Below are 23,542 nucleotides of genomic sequence, written 5' to 3' on the forward strand. Positions count from 1 at the left end.
TTGAGAAGGAACTTTCTGCCTCCTAGGCTGGAAACCAACCCTTCAACCGTGCCATGCTCTTCAATGTTGGCTTTCGGGAAGCAATGAAGGACTTGGACTGGGACTGCCTCATCTTTCACGACGTGGACCACATACCAGAGAATGACCGTAACTATTACGGGTGTGGACAGATGCCGAGGCACTTCGCAGCCAAGCTGGATAAGTACATGTACCTGTAAGCAGTGTTCTTCCTCCCTGCTACTGTAACAGCTAAGGAGCCAGTGTTAGATTTTATTTACCTTTTTTAAAGGCAGAGGACGAATCTGGGTTTGTTCCCAGGCTTTGTGCAAAGGGAGAATGAGAGGGAATAGCAGAGAGCATCCGCATGGCCTGGGCTTTCCCCTTGGGAGGTGGGAGAGCTGCGGTGCCAGTGGGCTCTGCACTAACCCCTTCCCTCCTGCTCAGGCTCCCATACAACGAGTTCTTCGGGGGGGTGAGTGGCCTGACTGTCGAACAGTTCCAGAAGATCAATGGATTTCCTAATGCCTTCTGGGGCTGGGGAGGAGAAGATGATGACCTCTGGAACAGGTACGGGCTGGGCGCAGCCGGTGTCCCTGGGCTCTGTGAGCTGAGCCTGGCACGTGCTATGGGGGAACAATTGTCATCTTTGGCACAGGTGCTGGGCTTGCTGTGCCTGTGTCCCTGGGCTGGGGAAGAGCCATCCCAGCTGTGGTGGCTCTGTGGGAACAGGGGCTGCTCCAGCCTGCACAGGCAGTGGGTGGGAAGCAGAGAAGTGCTGGCTGGGAACTGGTTGGTTCTGTGCACATACCCCACACTGCTGAGCTCAGGCTGGTCATGGCTGAGCGGGGGCCCCGAGGTGCTGGGAGCTGTGTGACCTGCCCAGAGCCCCTGCTGGAGTGGGGGGTCTGCACAGCTTCTCTGGGGGTGGGAAGGCTGAGCTGCACCGGAGCCCCAGGAGCACTAATGGTGCAGCCCTGGAGGTGCTGCCAGCACAGCGAACACAACTGGTGATTTTGTTGTTGTTTATTTTATTTTATTGTATTTCTCCCCTTTCTAACGCAGAGTGCAGTATGCAGGCTACTCGGTGACTCGACCAGAAGGAGACACAGGGAAATACAAATCAATTCCCCACCACCATCGAGGAGAAGTGCAGTTCCTAGGAAGGCAAGTAAATTTTTTTAAGAATCCTAAAGCACTTCACAAAGAGTCTTTACCATGTAGGAGGCTCCCTGCAGCTGTTTGAAGGCAGTAACAGCCTGAACTCCTGAGGGAAATTAACCAAGGGAGATGAAAGCAGAGCATTGCCTGGATTCCTCCATCCCTGCATTTCATACCCCACATCCCTGTGGCAAGGGGTCCTTGCTTTGTGGCTTTGGCTGCCTGAATGCCATCCAAAAGGGGATTGTCAGCATGGCAAGCTGGGGCCCTGTCCTGTATCTGCAGGGGAATAGGGGTGGATAAGGCCAGATGTAGAGAAGCTTCAGTGTTTCTCCAAGTACTGTTGGGACCATTTCATCTTTTTTCTCAAAAAGATAAATTCTCCCTGGAGCTCTTCAGGAGGGCTCCAACCCCTTTGTCCCGGAGCCAGGGTTGTTTTGGAGAGTACAAGGCTTGACTGACTGCTTTTGCCTGAAGACCACAGTAGAATTTAAGTCTTCTGAAAACTGTGCAACAGAAAACCAGAGAAATACCTTTTTCACAAACAACTGCAGGTGTTTGTAACACCTGCTAACAAACACTTGTAGGTGAGGATCTGCTGGATGAGCAGTGTGAGAGCTCTGTTCTGCAGATGGGCTCCAGGCTGCTGCTGGCAGAGATTTCAGTTGTCTGCTGGTCTTTTTTTGGAGAAGATTCATTTTTAGGGGAGTTTCCATTTGAGACTCATCTTTAGCCCTGCTTTTCATTTCTGTGTTGGACAGGATGCAGCCAGTCAGAGGTGCTTCTCTCATTTCACTCTTGAAAAAGAGAAGTTGCTTTTTGGCTTAAAAAGCCATATTTAGTCAAACCCTTGGAGTGTGGCAGGCTGGCAGTGCAGTGAGCTCTGGTTCCTGACACTTCCCTGGTCTCTTCCTGGCCCCAGCCAGGAGCCCAGGCTCCATGCCAGCAGGAGCTGTGAGTCCATGTGGTGGGAGGGAAGGATGGGCAGGGCAGAGTTCACCTGGTGAGCCAACAGCTGCACCCACTCTTACCCCTTATATCTCATCATGCTGCCCCTAAATGTGATTGAGGCTGTTTTTGTGCACCAGCTGCAGTTTCCTTCCCCAAACCATCAGTCTGTTACTTTCACTTCCTCGTCCCCCATCCCTCGGACTAAAGCCATTAGTTCTGCTCTTGTTTGTGTCCAGTTTCTTAAAAGTGGACACAAAGTGGAAAGGACATGTCACCCATCAGCTGTGTTTCTCTGGGATGGTGTGGCTGGTAAGGGCTCTGCAGGATGCCCGAGCTCAGCTCCCTCCTGGGAAGGGGAGCAGGCTTCGGGCAGGAGTCACAGGTAGTTTTGGTAGCTGAGTGCCTGCTGGTGGCACAGCAAGCATTTTGCCCTTCATCAAGTGATGGACTTTTCTGGCATTTTCCAATATTTACCAACACTGAGTATTTAAAATGTGGTGGTTCCCTTTATTAAGGGCTCAGAAGTTTGTTGTTTTGTAGCTGCTGCTGGGACAGGCTCTTTGAAAGCTGTTCTGGTAGCATTGGGAGGAGTTTGCAGGGTGCTGTGGGACAAGTGGAAGTGACTCTGGCCTCTGGTTCTCGTTGCACAGGTACGCCTTGCTGAGGAAGTCAAAAGAAAGGCAAGCCCTGGACGGCCTCAATAACTTGAACTACTTTCCAAACGTCACATATGACGCCTTGTATAAGAACATCACTGTTAACCTGACACCGGAGCTGGCTCTGGTGCCCGAATATTAAGAGGAGAAAATAACTTTGCTCTGCCCTTCACCAAGAAAGCACCACGCTAGACTTTCTTTTCCAAGGTTTATTGAGGACAAGCAACACTTTGTCTAATGAAGGATCACAGTATTTTGGAGAATGAGGCTGAAAGTGCACGCACAAATTGCCCTAGCTGTACCAATCCAGCCCGACACCCGGGCAGCGAGCTCAGCAGTCTCTTAATTTTTTTCTGCCACTTGCTTTCTGGGTTTCAGGACAACAGTTCGACCTGCTGCTCTCGTCTCCACATTCCTCCTCCAGCAATCTCTGGCACTGGGACTCGCCTCCGATGCGCTTTCTCCTCTGGGAAGCGGCTCAGCTGAGGGACTCTGGCTTCTTGACGGTGAACGTCGGGAGCAATTTGGTTGGCAACTGCCCTGGTGGGAGATCAAACGACTTCTGATGCCGTTCTATGTCTGTGCGGTTTTTTAAATGACCTGCTTGAAGTATATACAACAGAATCGCTTCTTAAAGAAGTGTAAGTGTAAATATGCTGTGTAAATTGCCCCTTTTTATTTTTCTCCTATGGCTCAAGTCCAAGCTAGAGGTTTACATGCTGTCACCCATTTTAGTCCTGAGTTCTGTAAACACTTGTGTGTGCATCACTGTACTTGTGCAAGGTGTTCCCTTTTAAGCCAGTGAGACTGCTTGCATGATTCCAGCTGTGCATATGCAGAAATGTTTGTGGGACAGGGCCCTGAATCTTCCAGTGCAGTGGGTTAGAAATACAGCTGGGTCACTGCTCATTCCAGACACCACAGGGGTGGCTTTTTCCAGGGAGAGTGAGGAAATGGGAATATTTATGAAAAAATTCCCTCTTCTGTGACTTTTACAAGATGATGTGCAAATGATTCCAAAAGCCATATGGAATACAACCCCCTGCCTGTTGCTCTGTATCCCACGTGGCAAGTGTGAGCCTGGTTGCTCAGGACTCCCATCCATGGTGCTGGGGGAGTGTGGCCCCCGGGCCGGCTGCCCCTGCCCTCGTGCTGTCCTGGGGATGGAGCAGCTGCACAAGCCCTCTCCAGACAGCAGCATCCTGCCATCACCCCCAGTGTGTCAGAATGGTGTGGGAGGTTGGTTTAGTCTGTATTTATTGTGTAAATCCAGCAGCACACTGAGGTGCTGTCAGAGCCAGGCAGTGCACAGGCAGTAGCACAGGCACAGCTGGTGGGGCAGAGGGTCATAGGTCAGTGAGAGGGAGAGACATGAAGGACACATAAAAACATGAGGACTGGGAACCAGAGCTTGGTCTGACAACTCATCCAGCCATCCAATGCCATCCCCCCTTTCCCCACAGCTGCCATGGGCAGACTGGGCTCCAGGCCCTGTCCCCAGGGACACAGTCCAGCCCTTACACAGCACTGACACAGCCACTTTCACTGGACCTCTCTGACTTAAAAGTAAATACATTGGGCGTTGTTTTGAGTTTGTATTTCCACACAACAAGGGTGGGTACTTGACCTCTGAAGTACTTTAACTCTTTTCATTGCGTTGTTTGCCTTCGGTTTCCTTAACTTCTCATGGTTTACATTGTTTTCTCAGTTCCGTGGACGTATGATCCCCATACGCATCTGTGGTGGGTGTGACTGCCCAGGGCATTCCTAACCTGTATCCAGAAAACGTTAGTTTAGAAAACACGAGTTCTTGTGTAGATCTTATCGGCCGGCATGAGAGGACAGCGAGCCTGCCCTTGAAAAGCGCTGATGAGTTTGTAACTTAGGTTTTAAAGTCTTTGAACTTACATGTGCTTTAAACTTGCTTCCCGAGGGAATTCAGCCTGGTTATTTATAGGCAGAGGTGAGGATTTGCTTTTTCTGGCGCATACAGCAATAAAGACTTTTGCTTCGGGATCTCGATCTCTTAATTCACGTGGACCCTTTCCGGATGCTGAACCCGCGTTGCCCTGCCCCTCTTTTCTTTCATCTTGAGACCTTGCTAGAGATCTGTCTTTGTTTAATGGTGCTTCAAACAAGGAATGTATTTCAACTAGTCCAAGTTCACCACCCCGGAATCATGCATGTGTGTGTGAGTAGGTGTTAAACTACCTTAGTCGGGATCCTCAGCCTTCCATGTCCCTGACACCCGTCGCACCTTGTGTGGAACAAAAGCCGTTACCTCTGCTCAGAACTGCATTCTGCGGTTGGCACAGAAGGGTCCATCCCCAGCAGCATCCTCTTCGTTGTTCCTTCGTTCTAATCACGTTGAGTTGTTTTGTTTTGTTTTTTTTTTTTCTCCCCTTTCTAAAATGTGGATTATCTGAAAATGTGCACTGTTACTCTTATCAGCTATGTCAAATACTGTATAGTAAATGTAACTTGTTAAAAACATACTGTCGAGCGCATGTGCTGTTATGGTGTAAAAATTCTCGTATTAAGGAGAACTTGTACATATTCTGGCAGCTGAAGTTCAACAAGGCCACTCGTTCGCCCCTTCCACGTCAGCGCCGTCAGCCAGCCCTGCTGGAGGGCAGGTCCTGGGCGATGCTGATTTCTTTTTTTTTTTATTATTTTGATTTTTTTTTTTTAATGAGCCATGTGGGTTTTATTTGCAAAACTATTTATTGACAGTTAATTCTCTGTAAAGCTCTGCTTCTCTAAGGGAGGTACCGTTTGAGCAACGGCTGCGCACTTCGGGCCGCTCACCGTCGGAAGTGGCTTCAAACTCTCAAGTAGCTTTCCATCATCATGGCTTTTGAGCTTACTGTTATGTTTTTAAGAGGTGCCGGGGGGACGTTTTTGCACTGAAGATTAGTGTTTTACAACACACACACACTTCTCAGCAAAGCAATCCTTTGTGTCATTACATTTATTTACCCATGTGTTTGTACATTTTTGTATTTGTTAATTTATGAATGATTTTTTCAGTAAAAAATACATATCCAAGAACACAGATTGCAGTGGTTGCCTTTTTTTTTTTTTTTTACAGGAGGTTGGGGTGTGCTTTTATAGTAGGAGGTGAGATCTGTAAGCCCAGAGGGGTGAGTGCTTCTGAGAGTTTGAGTGGAGAAGGGTGAGTCCTGGATGCTAGAGCTGGTTAGGAATTTCTCATTAGGGGTGGATAGGAGTAAACTGAATGTGAGATGGGGATGCTCCCCTAACTCTTCCTGTTCTGTAGGTGCTTAAGCCTTTTTTCCAAGCATCTGCTTCAGTGTGGTTCTGATGAGGGGGCTGGCTGCCTTGGGGGAGTGTGTTTAGGAAGAACTTGGCTGAAGGTGATGCAGGGCTCGGGGATGGTAATTGGATTTTTGATCAACAAACCCAGGCAGACAGACGAAGCTTCCTTGCAGCAGCTTTAAAATATCTCTCTCCTGCTCTGCAGCATACAGGCATGCTAGAATAAATAGCTGGCAGCCCTGGGTTGTTCCAAGCCTTGCCTTTTTTTAGCTCTCCGTCTTCTGGGAAGCTTCCTCCCACCCGCGGCGCTGGGCTGGAGCCTGCGGGGTGTCAGGCTCCTTCCAGGCACTGCTGCCCGTCCGGCGAGGGCCTCGCTGCCCCAGCGCTCACAGGATCGAGGGGGGAGCCCGTCGGACTCCTGGCCGTGCACTGGTGGGAGTTCCTGACCTGTTTGGGGAATCCCCATGGCCGTGGTCCTCCATGGGTATCCCAGCTGGGGTGGGTTCATTGCCCGTGTCACCCCCGCGGCGGCTGGGCAGGGGCTGGAGGAGATGGAAGCACGTGGAGAAAGTTGGTGGTGCCCCTACACAGGAAGAACGAGGAGGGCAGGGAAGCCCCCAGCCTGTGTCCCAGGTGGGTGTGTGGGACCCCCTTTACTGGGGCCAGCGGCAAACGAGAGCTGAGAGCAAACCCCCTTTGGTGTGGGCTGTGCCGGGAGGGTGCCAAGGAGAGGAGCCCTGCGAGGGACCGGCACGGCAGCACGGCTCCGGCACGGCCACCGCTGCCTCCCAGCAGCGCAGAGCCCCGGCATTCCTCGGGAGCAGCCCCCGCTGCGGGGGAGAGCACTCCCGGTGCGGGCTGAGAACAGCTCAACCTTCTGTGCTGCAAAATCCCCGAGCTTCTCTGCAGTGTGTAAAAAAAAAAAAAAAAAAAAAAAAAACAAACCCCAACCGCCAGAGCAGGGGGTTTCTCCCTCTTCTTTCCCTCTTCATATCCGTGTGGCACAATCAAGCTGCCCGGGATGGCCTGGGCTGGCAGCCGGAACCACACACACGCTGTGGGGCATCCCTGCTGCCTGAAGCAGCCCTGAGATGCTGCCCAGGTGGATGCTCTGCTCAGGAGCTGGTGGAAAGGCTGAGCAGCTGGGTTGGGAGACAGTGCTGTGAGTTACCAGCCACACCAGAGCTTTGGGCCACCATGCCCTGGCTCTTGGCTTGGCCTCTCCCCCGTGCAGAGGGAAAGGTGCTGCCCCCCTACCAGGGGGTCCTGCTAGCCCCCTGAGCCTGGGGTTTGCTGCTCCAAGAGTGCTCTCCGTGGGAAGGACAAGGTGTCTCTGGATATTTATTCTTCCCTCTGGTAAGCAGTGTGACAATATTGACTATTTTTCAAGAAGGGCTCTTGATACTCAAGAGGTAAGGGGAGAAGTGGGCAGGAGCACCAGGGGCATAGAGGATTAACCGTAGCTCTCAGGCAGTTGTCTTTAGTAAATCCTGCTGGGGAGGACTTCCCAAAAACCCCTTTCCTCTTAAGGACTCTCACAGATACCTGGCCAAGGGCTGTTCTGCCACAATTGGTACTGACAGCAGCAAAGAGGGGGAGACCAGTAACACATCCAGTATCAGCTGTGTGGACGAAAGCAAACACTCCCCTGCGGGCAGCGGGAACTCAGCTGGTCCCTTACCCCACTGACACGGCAGATGCCACCCCCCCGGTTCTGGGGGGGATGCAGGATGAGTGGATGGGTGGGCCGTGGTGACTGGGCCAAACAGGCAGGGCTGGTCAGCCGGGAAAACCACGGGATGCCTGGACACGCGGTTGAGAAATCGTCTCCATCAGCGCAGCCTCGAGCCACAGGGATAGCAGCAGGGAGTGGGGCCGTCTGAAGGCCACGGATGCGGTGGCACGGTGAGGACTCTTGCACAATCGCCCACATCGCTGGGGGCACCTGTGCGGCAGGTTCCCAGTGGCCATAAAACCGCGGGTCACCTTGCCATAGGTGCCTCGCTCCGGGGCCAACGTGAGCCGCGGCAGCGCCCCGCGACCCGCCCAGCACCAGGCAGACCCTCCGTGCCCTGCTGTGCCCCGGGAGGTGCCGGGGGAGGCAGTGCCTCCCTGGGAGCGGCAGTAAAACCGGGGGCCTCAGCGCGGTCCGTGCGGCCACATCTTGGCCCTGCTGCCCTTTGCATTTGTCCCGGGACAGGCTGGGGACCCGGGATGGGGGTGATGCGGCCAACCTCGCGCTGCTCAGGAATACCTCCCGGGCATCCAGGCTCCTGCCTTCCCACCCTCATGCCAGCACTGCTCCCCTCCGATTGTTATTACAGCAGCTAATCGCATTGCTGGGGCGATGGCCCGGGATCCACCCCGGGTACATGTGCTGGGGGCTGTGCCGTCAATGGCTGCCTCCAGCACATGGCTGAGAGCTGATCCCTGAGCCTGAGCACAGCCCTGCCTTTGACAAAGCAGATTCATTCATAATTCAGAGCCGCTTCTGCAGCTGGAAACCTTTCACAGGTGACCGAGCTGAGAGGCTTGGAGACGCCTGGCCTGGCTTCCAGTCCCAGGGCACAGTGGGGAAGAACATGCCATCCTTAACAGAGCTCATTCCTCGTGGGGTTTAGAGCGGGTGTAGAGGGGGTCGGGTGAGCCAGGGTCGGGGTTTACGGCAGCACAATGGCCGGTAACTGTCCGGCACTAGGCAGGAAGGGAGCTCGGGGCTCTCTGCCGGGGGGCACAGCAGTGTTACTTGAACACAAGGTCAGCCCTTTCACTTGAGGGAGTTCCTGCCAAGCTGCTCTCTCTGCTTCAGTGCCGATGAAAGCACCACCCGCTCTGCACGAGGGGGCTGCACCCCCAGCCACGACCGGCACGGAGGGGCTGCACCTGCATCCAGACCTCTGTCAGTCGGGGTGTCCCGGGACGAGGTACAAAGGAGAAGCTGCAGAGGCAGCGCTCAGCCCCAAACCAGCCTGGGGGCGCTGGGGCAGAGCAGCCCTCAGGCTCTCCCACCTGCAGCCCTTGTTTCAACAGGCTGCGAGCGGGCGGGTGCGACCCAAACCAGGCGCTGAGCAGTGGGGCCGGGGAGAACAATTAGTGCTTCCATCGTGATGAGGAGCCGTGCCCACGGGTCCCGCCCCGCCCAGAGGGGAGAAGGGCGATGGGGCAGGGCCCCGCAAGAGCCCGACGTTGTCCCCTCGCCCCTGGAGAGGTGTTGGTGGGGTCGGGGGAGAGCCCCAGCCGGAGGGCGGGGACGGGGGATGCTCCTGCGGGGCCGTGCGGTGGCGGAGCGCGGTCCCAAAGCCCCACCTGGTGGCGGAGGGAGCGATCCCGGCCCCGAGGACACGCCAGACCTGCGTCCCCCTCCCCGGGCACGGCTGCGGGGGCATCCCCGCGTGTTTCCCCACGGACATGCCAGGGACAGACTGCTGCGCAGGGTCCCTGTCCCTGGGGAACAGGGATTTCTCCTTGCTTGGGGAAGAAGTGGGTCCAGTTCCTGCAAGAGGGTGAGAAATCCCAGATTTTCAGAGATATCAAGTGCAGAGTGACAGAGAAGTCTCCAAGTGCCCGGAGGAGCAGCGGGCAGGGAAACAGCTGGTGGCTTTTGCTTCTTGACGAAGCCTGAATTTGAAGGTGCTCCCAGACATCTTTGTGACATGCTCCCGATTTCCTGGGGTGAGATATCTCTGCTTTTGCAGCTGTTACTTTCTGCCAAGAAGAAACCATTGTAACTGTCTTCCAGCTGTTTCATTGCTTTCTTCTGCCCAGTGCCTGGTGAAGACCCCCCTTCCCACTGCCTCTCCATGGAGCAGGTCTGGGCCTGCTGGGGATTCTCTTGTCCCGTGACCAAAACCAGAGAAAGTTCTGAGCTGAAGAGAAATATTTGTCCTCAAACTCAGAAATTATGTTTCAGGTTTGTGCTATTTTACCCTTCTGTTTAATCCTTTTCTCTATTAATATTTATCAACACAACATTTTTCTTCTTTTAAACAATGTCAAAGCTTTGTTTTAAAGAAAAAAAAAAAAGTAGGCTAATTTTTTTAAAAACTTGGACATTTTTCCTCTCCCCCTTTCTTCTTTCCCTGCCTCTTTTGGCCCAGACTGCCAGGTGTTGGACTGCACAGGAGGAGGTTGGGATGTAAGCTGGGACAATCCAGGAAAGCATTTGGAAAAGAAGACAGGTGTTTCTGCACATCCCACGAGTCTATCTTTAGAGGTTTTTTCCCTTGTGGGAAGTTTGCAGGGAACAACGTGTCTTTTGGAAAACTAAGGTGTCTTGAAGGCTTAACTCACTCATCCCTGCTCCCAAACCCTGTGACAGCAGCTGATCCCTTGGAAATATCTTTTCTCCCTGTGTCCCACCAGGTGCAGTTCAGGATGTGGTGAATTTTTAAACCTGATGCTGGAGTCCTTTTGAGCTTGCTCTCCTCTTGAGACACTGCAGTCCATGTTTTGCTTTCATATCATGAACATTGCAAAGTGTGCCCATGGTTTATGTTGGCGGGTTCCCACTGCCCTCGTGTATCTGCCATGTGTGAGTTGGATGATGGGAATCAGTTCTTTGGGTTTTTCGTGTTCTTATTTGGTAAACTTGGGTTCATGTTTTGGGAAACTCATCCCAGTGCTCCCACATGATCTGTGGGTATAAAGCTACCCTGAGCTAATGCTCAGTGCCAGCATTTTTCAAAGCAGATATTGAATGAGAGAGGTTTTTAGTTAATATAAACCAGAGTCAGTTCACAATGACAAAGTATTGCTAGATGTGTCAGGGAAGAGACAAGCTGCTGAAATGTTTGGCTAAAGTCAAGAACTGAAATGTTTGGCTAAAGTCAAGAACTGGAATGTTGTTCTTTGTTCAGTGATGTCCCAAAGCCCTGCTCAGGCAGGGGCTGCCTCTGCCAGCTCCTGGGGGTGTTTTGGGAGGAGGATGGAGACTGACACTTCCAAATAACCTTTGGCAGTGAGTGGTGGCTAAGGCCCTTCTGAAACTCAGCTGCTGTTTTGTTGCTGGGGTTTTTGTTGTTTGGGATTTTTTATTTATTTAAGATATCATGAGAATGGATACAGAGTTTTCCTGGTTGCTTTCCAGTGGCTCAAGGACAGTGGTTTCTCCTGCTGGGACTTGATGATCCTTATGGACCCTGACAGGGAACTCGGCTCTCGGATGTCACTGGTTTGGGGATTAGTGTGGTCTAACACCCACAGATATTTTAAACATTCTCAGCTTTTCTAAGGCGGAGCAGTGTGTGGGTGAACTGGGAAGTTTCCCTTATTCCCGGTGGGAATTAGCCTTTTCTTTCTTCTCCCTCCCTGCCCCGAGCTGGCTCTGTGATAGAGCCGAGTGTGGCAATAGATGGCACTGCTGGGACAGGCTGGAGCCGCTGCCTCGGTGCCACGGCCATAGGGGCATCGCTCTGCTCACATCAGTCCCGGCTCCCTGTCCGAGCTGTGGATCCATAAATTGGGCAAACCTCGTGCAAAGTGGCTGCAGCAAGACTTTGCATTCCTGGCCGAATTTCTGCTGCAGCAAGACGTTATATCAGCACCTGAATTTCTGCTTCTGTTTCCATGCAGGGCAGAAGGAGGCTGCCAGCATCAGAGCACCTCTGGAAAGTTCTGTCTGAAATGTCAGAGCTGCAAAGCAGCTGGGAAATACCCAGGAGTTCTGGGAGCAGGAGGGGTCCATGCAGGTAGATCTGCTCAGCTGGGCAGAGAGGAACACGAGTCTCTCTTGATGCTCTGTGCCCCCAGACTCATCTGCAGCCTGTTCCCAACCAGCCACTGGCCATCATCCGGGTTTGCAAATCCTCCTTCACTCTCACCTCTCTCTGGGCTGCAGGTTCCCAGCAGAGTTTGGTCACTGGGCTGGTTTAACCTAGATGTTACTTTCTTAATTTTCACTGAAATCCTGTGATTTATGTGCTTTGAGGCTGGCTTAGGTTGCTTGGTGCATACAGAACCCATGAAGAGACCCATGGCCACCATGAACTGTAAAAGCACCTGGGGCAGAGCAGCCCCAGGGCTATGCAGGTAAAGCCTGGTTTCACAGTGTTGGGCTCTCAGGATTCAGCAATTTAGGGTAAAAATCTAGAGATTCCTGAATAATAGGTGTTGGGTGCTTTTGATTTGCTTCCTGGGCAGCAGAGCTTTATTTGTGTTGGAATCTGTTTTGTGGAAGTTACTGCTCAGACCAGGGCTGTGGTTCCCACTATGCTGCCCCTGCCTAGGCCAGGTCCAGACCCATAAACCAGCTGGGAAGCCCCCACTGAGCCAGAAGTCTGGGGAAAGAGGGGGAGGGCTGTTGCCTGCAGTGTCATTAGAAAGAAAGCAATTCAGCCCCTTGAAATCATCTGCACTCTGGTTATCTGCCTTCATAATATCCCAATTGCTGGGGAGAACCTGATTTAAGACTGGTACTGAGGCAGGTTGCTCTGCATCACATTGGTTCTCCAGCACTTTGTTCTTTTTTCATTTGACCTCAGCAAATGCACCTTCCCAGATGACTTTGTGCTGCACAGGAGATGAAAACACACTCCCATCACAAGGCAGACTTCCTTGCTCTTTCACAGCCCCAAGGTTGGCTGGCTCTGTGACCTACAGAGAGAGAAGAGCTGCTTTATTCTTTCTCATGCATGACCAAGTCAGCTCACCTCCAACATGAATGATTGAAGACCCACGTGCATTTGTAATGACTATATTCTAATTAAAAAGCAACCCCCTCCTTGAAAATTTAGGCAGCTGAAGTGGCATTGTGCTTACCAACAAATAATTAATTATTTATATGAAATGCTCTGCTCTTTAAATTACTTGGGTTTAATGTACTGCAAAGGCATTTGCAGTATCGATAACAATGCTATTTTGCTTCCACTTAATCATCACAATTTTATTTATTTATTTATTTATTACCAAGAACAAAAATACCCCAGCTGGTCCATCTGATACTGTGCTGCACCACTGACAGGCTGCTTTTCCTCCCAGTCTTCTGTTGCAATAGTTATGGTTTTGCTGTAAAGAGGCTGTTTCACAGCCCACTGTAGGACTTGGTGCTGCACGTGAACCAGGATGGTGGCATTTGTCCACCACAGTGCACTTGTCACCATGGTGGTGCTGTCACTGACCCATGTGCTGCTTTATGGGGGCTCTGCTGGTTCCAGTTCAGCTATTTGAACAACTCTTGAGCCCTCTCAGGTGTTTGTTGTTAATGGTGATGTAGTCCCTGTGGTTTTTTGGCTTCTCCTATTTCTCCCAAAGTTCAAGCAGTTCAAGGTGAATTAGAAAAAGTGACTGGAAGCAGAGGACAAGCTGCAAAGCTGATCCTTGGGTGTAGCCAGGGGGTGCTGGACGATGCAGCAGTTCTGGGCTGGTGTGCCTCTTCTGCGTGTTTTGGTTACCAATAACTCTTCATTTTCTCTCTTTTTCAACTCTCAATATTTTTTAAAAAACATCTGCCATTCAAATCAGTTGGGATTCAGGCTGCCCTGTTGCTCAGCATCCTCCCCACTGGGATCGATGTGTTGGTGTTAATGTGCCATTAATTCCAGAACAGGCAAGACCATTTGGCAGGAGCAGCTTAGAAAGCCCGGAATTGATGGGCTGCGGGAAGGTGTTATTGCATCACAGCCATTTCTAAGTGCAGGGTTGTGCTCAATAGATTAATAACAGATTTGCCAGTTTAAGGTGAAGTGACATCCGCTGGAAGAAAGTGGAGCAGAGACACGTGAGTGCTGCTGCTGGGACACTGAGCTCCCAGGCTGGGGTGGCCATGGAAAGGCAGGTTGAGAACTGCTGAGTGTGTAACGTGAGGTGGGTCCAGGGTGACACTGAAAACCTTTGCTGCCTTCTGAATTACCAGACCTGATTCCAGTCACCAAGATGACTTTGACTGTTCTAAGTGGGGGTGTGTAATTATAATGCACATGTGAGGTTCTCACAGAACAATCACAGCTCTGTGTGGCAGGAAGGGACATGGAGATGCACCCTAATCCATCCTTCTGTACCAAGCCACGATCAATATGTCTAGACCATCCTGACAGATGCTTAAGGATCTTTTTCTTGAAAGTCTTGATGATATCTCTACCCCTCAGTCTCCTTGGGCAACTACCCCAGGGCTCTACTCTTTTTTTCCCAACAGTCATCCTAATTCTCCCATCCTACTATTTTTTGTCTGATTCCCAGCAGATAAGGAAAGCAAGCCACTGCTCTCTTCTACAGAAAACTGTTACCCCATCTCTCCTCTGCCTTCCACTTTCATGAGTTAATTGACCCATTTCCCTCTACCTCTCTTCAGAGGCTGTTTTCTAATTCTCTGGTCACTCCTATTGCTGTCCTCTGGGCTCCTGCCAGTTGGGGCCTGCCTTTCTGGATGAACAGTGCCCAAACTTGGATGCAGGACTCCAGCTGAGGCTTTAGTAGCAGGGCAGTGAAGGTTTACTTCATGTGTCTCACATACAGCTTTTCTGTTTATGAATTCCAGCATGATAGCTGCAAAAAAAAAAAAAAAAAAAAGCAAACAATGTCCTGGTAGCCCTTGAGATTCGGACACAGTGGAGATGAGGGCCATATAAGTACATAGATGGATGCAGAGATGAAATGCAGACTTTCACTAGTCAGACTGAAGAAGCTGAGCTTAGGAAGTGGCACTGTGTCTGCTGCTGGTGTGTGTGTGAGCCTCATGTCTGCCCTGCCCAGCCGTGGGGGGAGGAGGGAGTCATTCCCACCACCGGGACACACCCCATGCCCACATCGGGAGCCGTGTGGTTCCACCCCCTCCCACCCGCCGGGACACACCAGGGGGGTTTTCATGCTGGGGGCTCCCAGCCCCTGTGGGTTCATGAGCTGAGAGGGTCTGAACCTTTCTGCTGCTGGATTTGGCTTTCGGTGCCTCTATCCATAGGTGTAGTTATTTGAGCTGTTCTCCTTTGCTTTCCACGCCTGGAGGAAAAAGCGCTCTGTGAAAAGATGAGTTGCACATTTTTTCCCCTCCCCTTCAGCCCAAGCCTTAGGCAGGAGGCTGGTGCGTGATGCAAAGTTGGGCTCTGCAGAGGATGGAGGGGAGGCGTCGGAGGAGCCCGCGGTGGTGGCTGGAATTCCTGTTGCCGTAACAACCCGATGCAGTCCTTAAATATAGAACCGGTTTTACCCCATAGCCCGGCTCTGTCCTCTCCTCTGCAACACAGAGGAAACGGGCTTTGCTTCCTCGTTGCTGCCGCCTGTTAGAGTCCCAAAGGTCAGAAATGTAAACCCTGGTGCCGTGTGTGAGGTCAGGAGACCCACTGATCGTGGGCTTGGGGGTCCTGCTCCGTTCAGACTTTAGTGTGAGGGCCCCAAATTCTGGTTTGACCCAGTGAAAATCCTCAGGGAGGTTGGACTGAAAGAAGAGGTCCCCTGGAAGAGTAGAAAACATCTGACTGCTGGAGCAGCTGCTTGACTGCTGCAGTTATGGCTGTGGGGTGGGAGGGGAGCAGGGCTGCTTTGGGGCTGGGCAGGGATGGGGACAAATCACATCGGAGCATTACATCACCCCGTGCAGGGTGTTGCTGTCCCTTTCCAAAGGAAAGCTTCACTATTTTTCTGAGCTTTCCCCAGACAGACCAGTTCTGTTTGAAGCAGGGAAGAGGAGACAGGTGACTATCCCAGATCTGGAAAGACTTATTTTTCTCTGAGAGCCAAGCAGGACTTTCCAGTGCCCTTGGTAAGCCTGGTGGCACCTAGCACAGAGGCACTGAGGGACTAGGGCTTGCTTTGCCTGTAATTATGGATGTTTACAGGTGTCCTGCAAGGCACTGGCTGGAAGGTACATCACTCAGACTGCAGCTTTCCAGCTTCTCAGTGCTGCAGTTTTCTTTTGGAGGTGCTCCTTCAGGATCTGAGAAGACTGAATTTAAACCTGGAAACACTGAGCAGCCTGAAGGATTTGCCTGTATCTACAAAGTCACCCCCTCTAAAATGTACTTTAGTCCGTATTTGGGCTGGAGCATCACATTTCTCCTGATCAAGCAAATGGTTGGGAGGTTTGGTCTCAGATTGCACTGCAAAGACTTGTAAAGCAAACCACTGAAGTTCTTGGGATGGTTCCCCAGACAATGCTGCTTGTTTGTTCTTGTTCCTATCTAATTAAACTTTTTCCACTGGGAAGCTCTTGTTTTAGTCATTTTTTTGCAAAATTGAACTGGCCTTTCTTGGTTTACTAAATTAAAATCTGCAAAAGCAGATGCTTTAAGAACAGATACTCTGAAATCTGTTGTTCACATCATTGATTCTGTCTTTGCAGCAGGAGGACAAGTCCTCTGCACACACATTGGTATGAGATGAAGCCAGGGACTTGAGAAGGCAAGGAAGGGACCAGAGGGACAGTGATTCTACTGTCACTTGCTCGGTGGTCTGGGACTGCCAGGCTGAGTTGTACTTGTGCAGTGTTTCTTCAGGTCTTTGCACAGATGCCATAGAACTTGTTCCTGAGCTGAGAGGGCCCATTGACAGGTACCTTCTACAGGTACCTTCTACCACCCGTCAGTGGCCAACATCATCTCAGCATCCGGAGAGAAGAGGTGGAGAGGAGCTGCAGGCACCCAGCAATGGGGCAGCAGAACATGTCAGATCAAGGTTTTGTTACAGAAGCTCCAAGCAAATCTAGTTTTCATTGAATTCCCCTGTCTGCAGGGGTCCTGGGGGCTATTAGCTGCTTTAACTGGAAAAGCAGCTGCTGGGACCATGGGCATTTGCTCCCCGAGGCAGCACATTCCCTGCAGCTCTCCAGCCCCTGGGATCTGCTCAGCCCACATCAGCCTCCAAACTGCTCCAATCATCTCCCTTTCCTCTGAAAGCAGAAGGATTTGTGCAGCCACATGTGGCACCCCAAAATTCAATTCACATTTTAACAGGACTTTTACTGCAGAAAGGAGAAAAACACCGATGCAGAACCAGCAGATAAATTGTAGCTGCTTTATGGAGCTTAAGATCCATTGTAATGATACTTGTTGTCCTTGCTAACCAGAAGAGCTGGATTGCTGCGTGGCTTCCTAAGCCCCCCTGCACAGCCCTTCCTGAATCAAAGGGATTGGTCTGGGCAAGGTAGGCAAAGATCCTACACTGGGCCTGAAGAGGAAGCTTTGATGTGTTGCTGAGCAGAGGTATTTAATTAACCTCCTCTATTGATTTTGATGAAGAATCACCTTCACTTTTTATGTGCAAGAGAAAAAGAGACTGTCTGAAGAGTAGCCACGTGGAGAGTGGCCAAGTGAGTGCCGGGATGGGCTCAGTTCTTCACCTCTGGTTTTCCTGTGCAAGACTGTGGTTGACCTGTGGGAACATGCCAGAAAATAGAGACAGGGTGAGGGAGCTGAAGAAAAGTGAGAGAACCTCTCCATGTGCTGTGTGTGCCTCCAGCACATGGGGTGATACAGGGGGTGTGCAAGGGGTGGGGAATCACCCCTCTCCTGCCAGCAGGGGAGCAGTGGCCTCTGAGAAGAGACAGCACATGCAGAGGACCTGCTCTGTGGTGGAAGGAGAAGAGGGGAGACTGGTGTCTCCCAGAATCAGCTGCCAGGGCAGAGGATGTTGGTGCTTCTGGCTGTGGTGATGCCCAAGGTGAGGTGGGAGTGGGTCACCCCTCAGCAGCCTCACACAGCCCCCAAGGGCCAGGGGCTGCCCAGGGCCATGGCAGGGACTCTGCCTTGTTCTACAGCCCATCAGAAGTGAGGAGGTAGGTTGAAAATGCGGGCTAAGCTTGAACTTGAAAGGCCATCAAAGCATTTGGGAGAACAACTGTGAAACACTGAAATGGCTGCTTGCTCTTCAAACATGATGGTTGTTGAGAAGTTTGGGAGTTTGCTGGGATTTCCTGATTTACTGCGGTTTAAGAGCTTGAATTGAGGGCCTTTTAAATTTTGTATTAACTTGGCTGGGTTGTTAATATTTAATGTATGGAAAAAGACAAAGGTAGGTAGCTGGCAACTCTCTTAATAAAAATCTCTATTATGATAATCCTGAGGAATCTTCGTATTATTATTACTTCTGTTACTGGAATGACAGAGCACAAATGCTAGAAGGGAGGGAAACCTCCCTGTGCCCTCATGTGGATGGGGGATTGTCAGAAGCTTGCAGTCTGAAAGGCAGGCAGGACGTGGGCACAGGAGCTGTCCCCAGGTAGTGAGGGCTGTGACGGTGTCAAGTCCTCACATCTCTGAACCAGCCCCCTGTGAGGTGACTCACTGGGCTGGGTGCTCGTGCCCCACGGGTGCCACATCCTCTGCAGGGCCCTGTGACCACCGTGCCCCTGCACGAAGCTGGGAGGCTTCCTGAGACTGGGCTCACTGTGATGCCTTTTAATTCCCCTTCCCACCCAGCAGACTTGTGAAGAGCAGGTGGGTGGGAGCTGCTCCCCGAGGGCCCTCACCCTCCAGAGCCGTGGGAGCTTGGCCAAGCCCCATCACTTCATCTGCTTAAAACCAGGTGACAGTGACTCACTGTCCTCCACAGTGATCTGGGTTCTGCTGAGCCCCCTCCAGAGCTGGCAGGAGCACAGACCCACATCCTCTGCCCTTTGCACAGAAGGAGCCTCGTGCTTTACAGGAGAGTTGCATTGCAACTGCTTTTTGCAGAAAATGTGTACATCAGAATTCTGTGTTATCATGAGCAGTTTGGACATAAAAAAAGCTTTTTAAAGTACTCCAATGCTGGAACTCAGAGAGGGTAGAGATTTCCAAGCTGCTGACCTTTTTAGATGTTTAGTCACACTAGAAAATGAGTCTCAGTGGGGTGGGAATGGTTGGGTCAGACACTGGGGTAAAGGTTTTGCTGTAAGGCTGTTTGGAATTTTGGTGCCTAAATCTGAAGCAGCTGGGGACAGGGAGGCCATTGAACCTCTTTGTGCTGAAGGACTTGAGCAGGGGTCTCTTCTATCTGGACAAGTGCTCATTTCTGGGGTATTTCAAAAAATGAAAAATCTGCTGCTTTCCCACCTTGTTCAGCTGCACCTTTGGAAAACAAAGTGACCAGCCAGCAATGCACTGAAAGATGCAGCACACAGAACTGCCTTTAGGAGGGGGTCTCAGGCTGCAAATCCCAAGGGAAAGGAGAAATGTCACTGGCACTCTAAAGAGGGGCCATCCAAGAAACCAAAAAATGTGATCTTCAGATGGTTCTGTCCTCCAGTTTTCCTCCTGGTCAACTCCAGGCAACTCTTTGCTCCACTGCTGGCTCTTTCCAATCACAGTGCTCCCCATGGGCACTCTGCAATAGCCCAGTGTCAAAATCCAGCCCTGCAGCCCCCTTTGAGCTGGGACTGGGCACTGCCCTCAGCACCTTCCACTGCTGCCCACACCAAGGAAGTGGAGCTGCGTTTTCAGTCGGTTTTTGCAGCATTCTCAGTCTGTGCAATTACATCCAATTTGTCCTTTTTAGGTTAGCTGGTGCTGGATATTGTTCCCCTGCAGAACTGATGCGTGCAGTGAAAAGGGCATGTTTGGAAGAGCTCATCAAAATTCGTGGGGAGTAGTGCTGTCCCATGTGAAGAAGTTTAATCCAAGAGAGCCTTCAAGAAAGGCTTATTGCAGCCTTCTGCATCACCCACAAACACTTTGGGGAAAACAGGGAAGGAGAACAGTGTTAGATAAGCTTCTTTAAAATGATCTCCATAATCCTCCAAATTAAAGTGTGTTTTATTAAAGGCAAGCTACAGATGAAAAACAACCCAAGAAAGGCTGGAAGTGACCCTTCCCAGAGACAATTTATGCTATTGCTATGCTGTGAGTGCATGTCACTGAGATCAAAGCTCTCCCCCTGCAAGGAGCCAGCCCCATCTGTGGCACAAGATGCCCAGCCTTTCCTCCATCCTTGTCCCCAGGGAGCAAGGCTTCCTCAGCACTGGAAGTAACATTAAGTAGTCACTTGAAAATCGATTTGACCCCACTCCATGTCCTTTCCCAGCCACTGGCATGAGGCTTCCTGACCCCAAAGCAGCTCCAGCTTTTACTGTTGTGGAATGGCATAAAGGAGAGGAGAAGGAAGAGTGCTTTTATTCAAGACTCAGGGCAATTAAGATCAGGGAGTGGCCAAGAAGGGCTGCTTTTATGCAACTTTTTCAAGTCCTGCCTATTTTCTGCCTGTTTCTCATATAAGATGAGCCACAAAAATCTTGACCAGTTGTGTACTCCCATCAGCCTGATTCTCACAGAGACTCTCATGAGAGCTTCTGCCTCCGATGGCAGCAGCCTCTGACAACGTGCTCCCTGTCAGCAGCAGTGACAGCAACCAGGCAAACAATCTTGGTAGGAATCACTAAAGAATATCTCTTCAGTTTTAAAGTACATTTGGCTGCTCATTCATCCCCCACCCCGTGCTGCCTTTGGCAGCTTGCTTTAAACCCTCTCAGTCTCAATTTCCCTTGGTCTCAAAGGGGATATTATGGTACTTTCCTCCCAGGAACCATGTGAGATTGCTCTCACTGCAGAGTCCTTTTAGAACCCACATATGCAAGAGCAGAGCAATTCTTGCTTTCATTATCCTGAGGAAACTCGCTGGCTTCAGGACATTCAAATGATGGCATTTTTCCAGCATTAGACCACAAAGCAGAGTTTTGTCTGTGGCTGAGTTTGGTGTTTGCTTTGCCTCCAAGGCTGAGCCCTCAGCCTGTGTTTGTTAAAGAGGAGTTGGGCAAGAGATGGAAATCAGCATGTATGCATGCTGACCGTGGGGGACCTTAGGGAGGGCAGGCAGGGCCTCCTGCCTCTGAATTCCTGGGAATGATACTGCATCCAGGACCTGGACCCTGGCTCTCCCCAAAGACTGCCCAGTCTGTCTGCAGTCACGGGGGTGCCACAGCCCCAAAGGGTGTGAACGGCTGCGGGGCACTTGGAGTCCTCAGCAGAAAGTGGCTGGATGGAGGAGCACTTGGTCACCCCTGTGAGAGAGGCCACATGTCCACCCCTGTGAGGACTGGCTGACCCCTCCAGCTCTGCTGCCCTCCCTCCTGAGTGATGATTAGTGTGAGCCTCCAGCCCTTCAGGGTCTAATAAATCCACAGTTGCTGAATAACAAGGCAAGTCCAATTGCTTCCCAGGGCTCAGTGCTTCAAGCTAAATGTTAGATAACATATTACAGGCGGCTGTTTCTCCCTCAGTGCCAGCCTGCCTGAAGAGTGAAAGCTAAGAGGAGGAAACATCCATCCCCCAGCTCCTCCATGGGGTGCAGGGGCTGGGGGAGTCCTGCTGCCACTGATCCCTCCTGAGCAGGACAGGAACCAGGGGCCCTCAGGTGTTTGGCCTACGGGGTTGACAGGCAGGAGAAAATTTCTCAGGTCCTTTTGCAAATTCCCTAGCAGCTGGGTGACAGGGAAAAATTGGCCCACGGGGGGATTTTATTCCTCAACCAGAGAAAGGTTTGTGCATTTTTCCTTCCTGAAGCAATTGTATTTGTTCTCAAACCTGACGTGAACAAGACAGATGCAGCCAGGAGGTGATGCTTTACACACCTTAGGGAATAGGCTGGTGCTTCCATAGCTTTCAGCCAGTCTCCCAGAATCATCCTCATCAAGATAAGAGGAAAGGTGGGTCTGATGGAGCCATCCTTGGGAAGAGGAGCCACGTGGTCTATGCTTGTGGTCGGTGAGCACAGACAGAGACTGAATAGATGCACAGGAGGAAATGCACATCCTGGGAAAGGCAGAAAGCTGGAGCCAAGGGGGATGGCTCTGAATGTGCTTTGTGGGAACCTGAACCAGAAGCTTCTCTGATAACCAATATGCACTGGCGTGTTTCCTGCCCTCTTCCTGAAGGCCAAAGAAGCCCAAGGTTGACTAAGCAGCAGGAGCTGTTGGCAGAGCAGTGCCAGGAAAGCAGAGATGCAGCTCTGGTGAGCTCCTCCTCGAGGCAGCAGGAGGGAGGGGAGCTTGCCTGCAATGGGGGGGCTTTGGGTAGTCCTGGCACTTCAAAATGCATCTGAAAACTTTAGGCAAGCTGAAAACTTCAACTCTTTACAGGACAGGGTCCCCCTGTGGCTACTGTCCTCCCAAAACCAAGAGAGGGCTGCCCTCACCTGTCTTTTCCATAGCTGAGACAGCCTTCAGAGACTTTGCCTTCTGCCAAGGGGCATTTGCTCCCTGGTTCCTGCTGAGATCTCACTGCTCTTCCTCCCTCCATCTCTCACTTTTGCAGATATCCAGTTCAACAGCCCAGTCCTCGCAGATCCTTTGGGGCTTCTCTGAGAACCCAGAGAGCCTGGCAGAGGTCAGGCTCTGCTTTCTGGACCAACGAGACCTTATAGATTTGTAAATATAAGTAAATGGTTTGGAAAAGGCTTCCTTTTACCCTGGTGAGAGGAGAAGCTGGTGGAGGGCAAGAGTGTATGGTAGAGCAGGCTGGGGACCAGGGTTCACCCCTTGCAGGCAGAACCCACTCCCTCATAGCAACCACAGCTGAATTCCCTCAAAAGGGGCTTTTGGCAGGGGAGCATGTGAGGATGGAGCTTAGCTGCTGCTGGCATCATCCAAGTTCTGCCTGGGATTTTTGAGGAGACTCTTCTTTCTCTAAAGTTTGGTTTTGGACTGTACTTTGCTGTCTGCTTCCAGTATTTTCCCCTGGTATTCCAGTATTTCCATGCTCCTGGGCTCTTGGTAGCACAATCACTATCTATCTCAGTTCTTTTTGCGCTTTTCAACACTTGTTATGGATCTCTGCCAGGAAATCTGATAATTTTTTTTCCCATTTAAGGGAAAGGATTTTGGACCATAAAAGAAAATCTCCATTGTACCTAAAGTGTTTCCAGTCTGGAAAGAGAATCCCTGGAAACTAAGGGAATCCTTAAAGGGGCATAATAGGAAACACTCTGTAACAGAGACAGCTTATTGTGCACGATTGCCTTTCCCACTCCCGAGGATAAGTACAAGGCCCTTGGGCTACGAGAACAATATGGGTCATTGTTACATCTTAGAGTTCATTTTAAAATGTGAAACTCAGCAATGGGGAACCGGCCAAAACTCAAGGGCCACCAGAGGGGCTGTGCCCCTCTCTGTGGGAGACCCTGTGTCCCTCATGCCACCACTGTGACAGCGCTGAGTGCTGGTTCACAGGCGAGCCAGGAGCCTCCCTTTTCTCACAGCCCTTTGTTTTCCTGTGACCAGTAAAATGATGTAAAGCAGCCTCCCCTCTTGCTTCGCAGGATGGACAGGAAGACGCCAGACTGCTGTACAGCCATGGGTGTTTGGGAAGATGTGACACTTTTCCTTATGCAGGCAGAGGAATCACTGCAGATCAGCAGAGGGATAATTCCACATTCAGGCTCAGCCTATTTCCCTTTAATGTTGTAGCTCAACAAACACTGCCTTACAGACCTTTTCTGCCTGGCAGTGAAATCCAGATGTCTATTCCACTGACTGCAAGCCCAGGAGAACATTTATTTGCCGTACTCTGTGTATTTCCTCTAAAGTACTTGGGGTTTAAGGTGTTTCCTTGTCAATAACTGCTGTAAAACCTGGAGAGAATCAGGGTTTGCCACAAACTGCATCC

The 23,542-nt window shown here is 51.1% G+C and overlaps 1 protein-coding gene across 2 annotated transcripts in view; it reads left to right on the forward strand.

Moving 5' to 3' along the window:
• Positions 1-5,818, forward strand: part of B4GALT5 (beta-1,4-galactosyltransferase 5) — a 45,804-nt gene extending 39,986 nt beyond the window's left edge. For both annotated transcript variants that reach the window (XM_064674236.1, XM_064674235.1), the window contains exons 6-9: positions 27-214; positions 445-567; positions 1,063-1,164; positions 2,760-5,818. In XM_064674236.1, coding sequence (XP_064530306.1) covers positions 27-214; positions 445-567; positions 1,063-1,164; positions 2,760-2,907 — 561 coding nt within the window. In that variant the 3' untranslated portion in view covers positions 2,908-5,818. The remainder of the gene's footprint in view (positions 1-26; positions 215-444; positions 568-1,062; positions 1,165-2,759) is intronic.
• The last annotated feature ends 17,724 nt before the right edge of the window (positions 5,819-23,542 follow it).

This window comes from Pseudopipra pipra, chromosome 17 (assembly GCF_036250125.1).
Source record: "Pseudopipra pipra isolate bDixPip1 chromosome 17, bDixPip1.hap1, whole genome shotgun sequence".
Lineage (NCBI taxonomy): Eukaryota > Metazoa > Chordata > Aves > Passeriformes > Pipridae > Pseudopipra > Pseudopipra pipra.